At 33.1% G+C, this 10,045-nt stretch overlaps 1 protein-coding gene across 2 annotated transcripts; it reads left to right on the top strand.

Annotated features, from left to right (window-relative positions):
• Window positions 1-1,987: 1,987 nt before the first annotated feature.
• On the top strand, window positions 1,988-9,760 carry LOC112004757 (probable copper-transporting ATPase HMA5). Of its 2 annotated transcripts, none has more exons than XM_024036993.2 (6): window positions 1,988-2,538; window positions 6,196-7,584; window positions 7,697-7,951; window positions 8,218-8,340; window positions 8,476-8,955; window positions 9,149-9,760. In XM_024036993.2, exons 1-6 carry the CDS (start codon window positions 2,341-2,343, stop codon window positions 9,563-9,565), a joined length of 2,862 nt encoding a protein of 953 aa, XP_023892761.2. In that variant the 5' UTR covers window positions 1,988-2,340; the 3' UTR covers window positions 9,566-9,760. The 2 variants fall into 2 exon arrangements, with proteins under 2 accessions (XP_023892761.2, XP_065621243.1); XM_065765171.1 differs by lacking the exon at window positions 9,149-9,760 and adding an exon at window positions 9,042-9,142.
• Window positions 9,761-10,045: the final 285 nt, after the last annotated feature.

Here is a 10,045-nt window from a genome sequence, read left to right as displayed (position 1 = left end):
AAGGATAGTATTTTCTTCATTAATTAATTTAGAATTTGGCTTAAAAAAAAAAAAAAAAAGAGTGAATTATAGACTTATCTAAATCTAACCACATTCCAATTAAACCCTTGGCGCCATCTATAATATAATTCAGGGAGATACAATCATCATTAACAAAGAGTGAATCTAATATTTAAAAATCATTTTGTACAACTATACATTTCTCTCATATAAATATGAATTTCATATGTGAGGACTACAACATTTTCTTCTCACATTACCTGAGAAGAAGATGAATATATTAGATATACTCACAATTTTACTGAATGCTGCCCTTGAATAAAAAGAATTTAATACTTTTACAGTTTACTCAGTCAAGCACCTAAAAAAATTTAGTCAAACCAATCAAATGACAATTTTGTTGATATTTTTATCATAATATTCATGGTTCAAATATCTAGCTCCTCCATTAAAAAAAAAAAAAAATATTATATATATATATAAGGGGTCAAATTACAAGGTTTTTTTTTTTTTTTGAAAATGAAATTACAAGTTATTTTTTTAATGAATGCTCAAAAACTTAGAAATATATATTATCAGCCGCTATCAACTATAGTATAAACTTATTTTTCTACTATATCTTGGTAGAAAAAAGAAGTGGCATGTATATATGGTCTCCTCAAATCATTTTAACTGCTGACGCTAAGACGCTAATGGCTTATGGTATCATTCAAACAATGTGAGATTAATTTAAGACAACACCGACCTTTATGAGTAAGAAAGAGTAAGGCAAAAAAAAATAATAATAATAATAATAATTAAAAAAGAAAAAGAAAAGATACGCCAAGAAATGGGTTTTGAGTAATGCATACGAGTCCTCTACCACCATTAATTCTCACACCTCTTTTTAAGCACTTTTGAGACAAAAAGACAAAATCTTTCTCATCCCTTGATCTTGATCAATTTGGAATGTCTGATTTTATTTTTGGGAGAGCCTATAATAACGAGTTGCAGCACCAAATGGGGATGTCAGTTCTTTTGAGATGTTTTAAATTATTGTTCATTTAGAGCATTCTCATCAAAGGTGTTAAAAATACTAAATGCTATTTTTAGTATTTTTAACACCTCAAATTATAAAATCATACATACATCAAAGATGCTAAATGCTAAATATTTTAGTATTCAGCTACAGTGAGTTGTTATTGATAACAGCTCACATACATAACTGGATTGTAAAAAAAATTATATTCACAACTCTCTTTTTTCTCACTTCTCTCTTCTCTTTCTCCTCTCATTTCTCTCTTCTCTCTCCCTATGGTTGTGGTCCGGCAATTGTGGTCTGATGGTCCGATGGTCAAGGTGCGATTCTTGGGTCATGGGTCGTGGTTTTGATTTTGATTTTGGGTCACTGACAATCACTGATCGTGTTCCTGGGTCACCAACGGTCCGATTGATTTTGATTTTGATTTTGATTTTTTTTTCTGCTATTGTTTATGGTTGCGATGGATCTGGCTAGTAGCTGGTGGCGGCAACGATGGGTGGCTGTGGTGGTTGTGGTATGGATGGATGTGGATGTGGTGGGTGGATGTGGACTTTTTTTTTTTTTTTTTTTTTCCTACCGTTGTTTGTGGTTGTTGGGTTTTTTTTTTTTTTTTGGCTGTGTGGTGGGTTTTTGGTGGGTGGGGGGGTTTTGTGGTGACTGTTGGTATATGGTGACTGGCAGCGCTGAAAATAGTTGGGTTGAGGAGAAAGAGAGAGGCAGAGGAGAGAGATAGGGAGAGAGAAGAAAAAAAAAGAATAAAAAAGAATAAAGAAATAATATTTAAATGAAGTGTTAAAAAAATAGAAATTTTGATGTAAGGTATATTGTAAAGTAATATGTTATATGTTATAAAGTTAACTTTTTAGATGCTAAATGCTAAAATATTTAAGACATTTGATGAGAATGCTCTTATATGTTAGTGGAAACCTACGCATATGCTACTAATCTTAATCTCAGGTAATGGTAGGACCCAGAATTTGGGCTCAATCATCTCTCATCTTTCTTCTTTTTTACTGCAAATGCTTAATCGGATCCCCCACCACCACTATGGACTATAAAAATGTGTGTCCGTTTATGCCAATATATCATCCACACCACTCATATATCCTCACTCTAAACTAGTTGTTAATCTATATTTCTAGCAGTACCTGAAATTTCAATTTCTCTGTTGTTGTTGTTGCTTTTTTCTGACAGAGAACAAAAGAAAATTTGGGGAGAGACAAAAGGACATGGTCATGATCTAGCATTGATCGAGTTGCATTTGCAACAAAGGAATATATATTATTAAAAGCACCCAATTAAGAAAGAAGCATATATGTATGTTACAAAAAGAAAACAAGGTGGAGGGGGAGGGGTCCGAGGCTTTAAAGGCCTTGTTCTCAGTCATCGGAATGACATGCTCGGCGTGTGCCGGTTCGGTCGAGAAGGCCATCAACCGGCTTCCTGGGATACGTGAGGCCGTCGTTGATGTCCTCAATAATAGGGCACAAGTCCTCTACTACCCCAGTTTGGTCAATGTAAGTTTAATTATTTGTCTATTTATTTTCACGTAATGTAATGTTTGCTTTCTCTTTTCTTTTCTTCTTCATTTTTTTTTTATAACATATTACAGAGAAAATATAATCTTTAAAGATTTTAAGGGGTTTTCTATTATAAAAATAAAAAATAAAAAACGGTAAACGTGATTGAGAAGTCTTTGCTATTGACATTGAAGGACAAAATATTACCATGAACCTTTTGGTTGCATATCACATTACTAAAATTTTACTATTTACACACACCCATTCATCTTGGTTCACATGTTGTGATTGTTATTTCAATCTTTTTCTTTTTAATTTTTTTAGAAACAAACACACCCACACAAGGAAAAGGGAAAGGGGTTCTAATATAAAGGCACATTACAAACTCCACTTAAGAGCTATGGTAACTTTTAAAGAAGTGTAAAGTAAGTTATACTACATAAAACACACTCTCTTAAATAATGTAAAACAATTACTCATTCTTTTTTTTTATAAACAAACACACACTCACACACACACACACACAAAAGGGAGATGTAAATGAATTCTAACACAAAGGCATATTACAAACTCCACTCAAAAGTCATGGTAACTTTAAGGGAGTGTAGGGCAAGTTATTTCAATCTTGGGTATGTAAGATTAAGAGTAGTTTGTCATCCTGTACTTTTCGATAGGTTACTTTATATAAGTGATGCCAAAAAAATTAAATTAAATTATTTATTTATTTACTAAAAAATAAGACAAAAAGTAAAAAATAAAAGCATTCACATCAGGTGTATCAAATGCCAAATATTTGGCATTTGGCACACCAAACACCAAAAACCACTCACATTAGGTGTTTTAAATGCCAAAAATATTTGGCATGGATGAATAGTGCAATCTCAAATTTGGAAGTGTATTGTTCACGAATTGTAAAATTTTTATTATTTTTTTATTCGCCGATGAGCCCAGACAGATGTGGGATTTTTTTTCCTTTTTTTAATCAACTCTTCCCTATCTTCTCTCTCCTCTCACACCTCTGAAACTCTCTCTCCTGTCTACCTTCGTCTCTCCCTATTCACTCTCATCCTCTTCCTCTCTCATCCTCAATCTACTCTGCCAGCCTCGAGCCGCTGTCGTGCTGCCGATCTCGCTTGAAGCTGCCTCACTTGGAGCTCTCGATCTCGTCTAGAGCTCTCTCTCTCTCTCTTTCTCTCTACATTATTTTGTATTTCTTTCATATTTATATTGTTGGTTTTTTTAATATTATTTCAATATTTATATATATTAGTTTAATGTAAAGAATTGAAGAATAGAAAATGTGATGTACGGTAAATTATTTAAAATGATGTGTTAAAATAATAAAATAGCATTTTTTATGTGTTAAATTGGCATTCTTTTACAACACCCGATAGGAATGCCCTGAAAGGTGCTAAAAGTAACATTTCCTTATAACTATGCTCGGGAACAAGGCTGGCGAAAGCATTATTTTTCATGAGACTCATTTTCTGTGTCCTTGTGATCATTTTCCTAATAATACAAGCCGCAACTGTTTGTTTACTCTACTAATGGTCAGCTTTTTTCCCTTTCCAGATTCCACGAACTTTTGCTTTCTTCCTTTATATCTTTAAAATGATTGAGAGACTAGTCACGTTCCCCTTTGTTACAAAATTCGCATATTAAATTATGCAAAACTTTAAAAAAAGTAGATATAGCATTATAGCCTATAGGTTTGTGCTTTTTACTTTTAGGCCAAGAGATACCCTGTCCAAATTCTTAATTACCTGGCCAAGCTACGCAACAACACAAATCTTTCACTTGACTGGTCTTCATTAGCGCCTAATAGGAACTTTAACTTTCTTGGATCGTTATTTCTTAATTCTTTTCCTTTTCTGGATCAGACAAGAGACATGCTGATTTAAGTTGGAAACCCAAATTTGTGAGTTTCAGTTAGCTCAACTGGTAAAGTCTTTAATGATTGTATAAGAGATCTGTGGTTCAATTCCTGTCTACACTAAAAACTGATTAATGTCTTGATCTGATAATAAATAGCTATTATTAAGAGCGGACGCCATAGATTAATATTCTTTAAAAAAAAAGTTGGAGACTCAAATTTATTTGCTTAATTATAAAATGATTACATTTAAACTTTAATATATATATATATATTTTTTTTTTTTTGGAAAGAGGATCCAAGTAGAAAATTCTATATGCAATACCCTTCCTATTCTAGTTTATACATAAAATATGATAGAATTTTAATATATAGATTCCTCTTTTATCATTAGGCTAAGACACTAATTGGTTTTTGATGTAAATGAGAATTTTGATTTGTTTCAACTTTCAACTTTCAAGCCCATAGTAGGTTTCCTGATAAATTTTTTATTTTATTTTTTATTTTTTTTATGAGAGTTCCCTTGTAATTAATTTTAACTTGTTAAGACATGTATGCAGCCACTAATTTAATAAAAGCAAGAAACTCAATTGTAAAAGCCTAAACTTCCATATGGCACATTCTTTGAGATTCTCTTCATTTTTTTTAATTGATAATTCTATAATTACAATGGGGGAGGGAGGGATTTAAATCCTAAATGTTTCCTTTAGAAATACTAGGAGGTGTCAACTAGTTAATTACAAGGCTATTGGTAAGATTCTCTTCATTTAGTTTTCCATCTTAACAGAGTTTACATTTATGTCAAATTATTAATTTATTGACAAGTACAAATAGAGTAAATGCATATATTAATTATCTATAGGTGTGCACTAATTATTTATATATAAGGAATTTATATGGTTATCCAAATAATAAGAAAAGTTTTTTTTTTTGAATACTTATTATGAAAATAATAATAATAATATCAAAAATAATGATTCATCAAAATTTAAAAAGAAAATTTAATGATGCGTGCAATCAAGAATATTTTTTTTTTTTAAAAAAAGTGTATTTTAAATTAGGCAAAATAATTAAATATAAGTAAATTCACTAATGTAATATTGTCATATTTTTAACTATATTAAGTGGTGCATTAATTATTTAAAATTAAAATTTTAAGTTATTTTTCAAAGATTTATATAAAAAAGCAATTGACTTGAAATATGACATTTTTACTCAAATTTAATTGCTTTTGCAACAAATGAAACAAATTTCAGTAAAAAAAGACAAAAATAGATATAATAATGCACAATCAAAAATGTAAAAAAATAAATAAATAATTGATACGCTTAATTTAGTGAAAATAACAAATTATTTGTCAATTCACTCAAGCAACATATTCATATTCTTAATTTATTAATTTTACTCGTTTTCATTTTCTCTCTTTCTAATGACACGTAAAATAATTTCTTTTTCTTTTTTTAATCCATAATATAATTGAATTTGATTTCCTAGTTATTATAACATATATTTACTAAATATTGTACACGCGCCTCAAGATAATTTCTTACAAGATATTTTAAAATGTACCGTGCATTACGTGAGATATCCACTAGTGTATATATATATATATATATTATATAATCCATGATTTTAGCAATGTGCATGCAAGTCATTCTTTACTAGTAACATTTAGCTGGGAATTTTGGATTGCAAACAATTGCTTAAGGTAATTAAGTGTTGTTTTGAAGTTGCATTAATTTGGTTCTCACCTTTTATCATTGTTTGTAATCATTTTTTAGGGGGAAATAATATGTGAGACAATAGAAAATGTTGGATTTCAGGCCGCAGTGATCAAAGATGAAACAAATGAGAGATCCACACAAGTATGCAAAATTCACATAAATGGAATGACTTGCACTTCTTGCTCCTCCTCTATAGAATCAGCTCTGCAAGCAATTTTCGGTGTACAAAAGGCTCAAGTGGCCTTAGCAACTGAAGAAGCAGAAGTTCATCACAATCCGAAGGTTGTTAGCTACAATACACTATTGCAAGTCATAGAGGACACTGGATTTGAAGCCATAATTATTAGTACTGGAGAAGACATAAGTAAGATAGAGCTTAAAGTTGATGGTGTAGACACTGATCACACCATGAAAATGATTGAAAAGTCTCTCCAAGTGATTCCAGGGGTTCAAGAGATAGTCATATACCCTGAATGTAACAAAGTTTCCATTTCTTATGAACCAGATATGGCAGGACCAAGAACTTTCATCAGCATCATTGAATCAACTGGGAGTGTACATTTTAAAGCAACAATATATCCTAGAGAAGGAAGAGAAGCTCGTAGAAAGGCAGAAATAAAGCAATATTATAGATTCTTTTTATGGAGTTTGCTTTTTACAATTCCCGTGTTTTTAACATCCATGGTTTTCATGTATATCCCTGGAATTAGGATTCTGTTAGATAAAAAACTATACAACATGATGACTGCTGGTATGCTCTTGAGGTGGGAGCTATCTACTCCAGTGCAATTCATCATAGGCAGGAGATTCTACATAGGGTCCTATAAAGCTTTGCGCCATGGTTCTGCTAATATGGATGTTCTTATTGCCTTGGGAACAAATTCGGCCTACTTCTATTCTGTCTATTCACTATTTAGGGCTGCTTACTCTAGAGATTTCAAGGGTACAGATTTCTTTGAGACTAGCTCAATGCTTATTTCATTTATTCTATTAGGAAAGTATTTAGAAGTTTTGGCAAAGGGGAAGACATCAGAGGCCATTGCCAAGCTTATGGACCTGGCGCCTGAAACAGCAATATTGTTAAGTCTGGACCATGAAGGAAATGTGCTAAGTGAACAAGAAATTGATAGCCGGTTAGTACAAAAGAATGATGTGATTAAAATTATCCCAGGGGCCAAAGTTGCTGCAGATGGCTATGTTCTGTGGGGGGAAAGCCATGTAAATGAGAGCATGATAACAGGAGAAGCAAAAGCAGTGGCAAAAAGGAACGGAGACAAAGTGATTGGAGGAACTGTGAATGAGAATGGGGTGTTGCACATCAAAGCAACTCAAGTAGGATCAGAGAGTTCCCTTTCACAGATTGTTCGACTTGTTGAGTCAGCACAGATGGCTAAAGCTCCAGTCCAGAAGTTTGCTGACCACATTTCCAAATATTTTGTGCCTCTAGTATGTATTACAAATGCTCTATCCTTCTACTGATTTTCTTTTTGGTTGAAGTTTGTACTTGCTATTGTTTTGTTTAGGGAAGCCTTTGTTAACAATTAACGTTCTTTTGCAGGTCATTATGCTTTCATTTTCAACTTGGTTTGCCTGGTTTTTGGCTGGAAGTTTCCACAGCTACCCAAAATATTGGATACCATCTTCCATGAGTAGCTTTGAGCTTGCACTGCAGTTTGGGATCTCTGTCATGGTCATAGCATGCCCTTGTGCTCTAGGCCTAGCAACCCCAACTGCTGTTATGGTTGGTACTGGAGTTGGTGCATCTCAAGGAGTACTAATTAAAGGTGGTCAAGCTTTAGAAAGTACACATAAGGTAGCAATGTGAAATTCATCTTCAAATTTGCTAATTTATATGAAAATTGCAGATATTGAGCTCTATCCACGTTACTTAGTATTGAATTGCTAAATACTAATTCTGCCAATCAACTTAAATCTGAATTTATTTGAACTTCAAATTTTCTGTATGATACTGCCAATTACTTAACTTGAGGAAATTATCTTTCCTATTCCTTAGAAACTGTATTGTCTTCCACTTATCATTCTAAGGTTTACATCCTTTGTATCTGTTTATTCTTGTAGGTGAACTGCATTATGTTTGACAAGACTGGAACTCTTACAGTTGGGAAACCAGTCGTAGTTAACACACAAATTTTGAATAATGTGGAACTTCAAGAATTCTATAAGCTTATTGCTGCAACTGAGGTACGTCTTCTTCTTCTTCTTCTTCTTCTTCTTTTTTCCTGTGGAATGCCTTTTTCTTTTAGAGACCTTATCCTTGTAGCAAAAATGACATTATGCAACTCTGGAATTGATAATGTTGGCTTGAAATGTCTGTAGGTAAATAGTGAGCATCCACTTGCCAAGGCCATTGTGGAATATGCCAAGAAATTAACAGAAGATAAAGAGAAACCTGTATGGCCAGAAGCACAAGACTTTGTCTCCATTACCGGCAATGGAGTGAAAGCTATTGTTGAGAACAAGGAAATAATTGTGGGCAACAAGAGTTTGATGTTGGACCAGAACATTGCCATTCCAGTTGGTGCTGAAGATATGCTTGCACAAGCTGAAGGCATGGCTCAAACTGGGATTCTAGTATGTATAGATAAGGAAGTCGCTGGAGTTGTGTCCATATCTGACCCCCTTAAACCAGGTGCTAAAGATATCATTTCCATTCTCAAGTCCATGAAAATTAGAAGCATAGTGGTGACAGGTGATAATTGGGGAACTGCCAATGCCATTGCCAAGGAAGTTGGAATTGAAACTGTTATTGCAGAAGCCAAACCAGAGGATAAAGCAAAGATAGTGAAGGATTTTCAGGTATGTAAAGAACATCACTCAGTGCAAGATTGGTTTTAAGCATGGATATGTGCCATACCTCTACCTCCATTAATATCCTTTTGCAGATTAAATGTTAAATATCATTGACACAATCATAGCCTAGCCCCAAGCCCAAGTGTTGTCATATGCTTGAAGACTTTAAAACATAGAAGTTCTTTTTTCTCATTCACAGGCTTCAGGCTACACTGTGGCAATGGTAGGAGATGGCATCAATGACTCACCAGCACTTGCTGCTGCAGATGTTGGAATGGCCATTGGTGCTGGCACAGATATTGCTATTGAGGCCGCTGATATTGTTCTCATGAAAAATAACTTAGAGGATGTGATAACTGCAATTGATCTTTCCAGGAAGACGTTTTCACGCATACGTCTAAACTACATTTGGGCTTTGGGATATAATCTGCTTGGCATTCCAATTGCTGCTGGGACCCTTTTCCCATTTACTGGATTTCGTTTACCACCATGGATTGCTGGAGCTGCAATGGCAGGCTCTTCTGTCAGTGTGGTTTGCAGCTCTCTCTTGTTAAAGAATTATAAGAGATCACAAAAGCTGGATAACCTGGACTTACGCGAAATACAAATTGAGTAATCGACAGTGATGGTTTTGATCCATATTTGTCCATATGCATATAGGAGTTAAGGTTCTCCGTGGAATAAATTTAGGCAGTGTTGATTGGTGAAAAATTGTAAATAGAATAAGGTTAGAATATCATTTAGTTTTTACATGTTGGGGGTTACAATCAATTTCGTCCCTACATTTTAATAGTAATCAATTTAGTCTCTATCTCTATATCATATCATATCATCATATTATATATAATAAAAGTTGGGCTTAGATGCCGTGGTTGCGCCACGTGATTTCCCCAAATTGTAGAAATTTTAATAAATTTTTAGATTTTAAGAATAGATATATACATATTTTTTGGATAAATATGACAAATTAAGTAATAAAAGAAAGTAGTATTTCATTTACAACTATAACAGTTGTGTCTATCTAAAATGTTATCAACAAAACCTAAAATCAATAGAATAGAATTACCTAAGGATAGAATTTAAATAAAAAAGAGAG

This window comes from Quercus suber, unplaced genomic scaffold, assembly GCF_002906115.3.
Source record: "Quercus suber isolate HL8 unplaced genomic scaffold, Cork oak 2.0 scaffold_23, whole genome shotgun sequence".
Taxonomy (NCBI): Eukaryota; Viridiplantae; Streptophyta; class Magnoliopsida; order Fagales; family Fagaceae; genus Quercus; species Quercus suber.
The sequence above is the reverse complement of the archived record's forward strand: the minus strand, read 5'-3'. Positions and strand labels throughout refer to the sequence as shown.

What these genes read in the sequence shown, in the direction of transcription:
- LOC112004757 (XM_024036993.2), top strand. Translation starts at nt 2,341, where the DNA reads ATGTTACAAAAAGAAAACAAGGTGGAGGGGGAGGGGTCCGAGGCTTTA. An exon ending in ACTACCCCAGTTTGGTCAAT is followed by an intron (nt 2,539 to 6,195) that starts GTAAGTTTAATT and finishes ATCATTTTTTAG; the next exon opens with GGGGAAATAATATGTGAGAC. An exon ending in CTTTAGAAAGTACACATAAG is followed by an intron (nt 7,952 to 8,217) that starts GTAGCAATGTGA and finishes TTATTCTTGTAG; the next exon opens with GTGAACTGCATTATGTTTGA.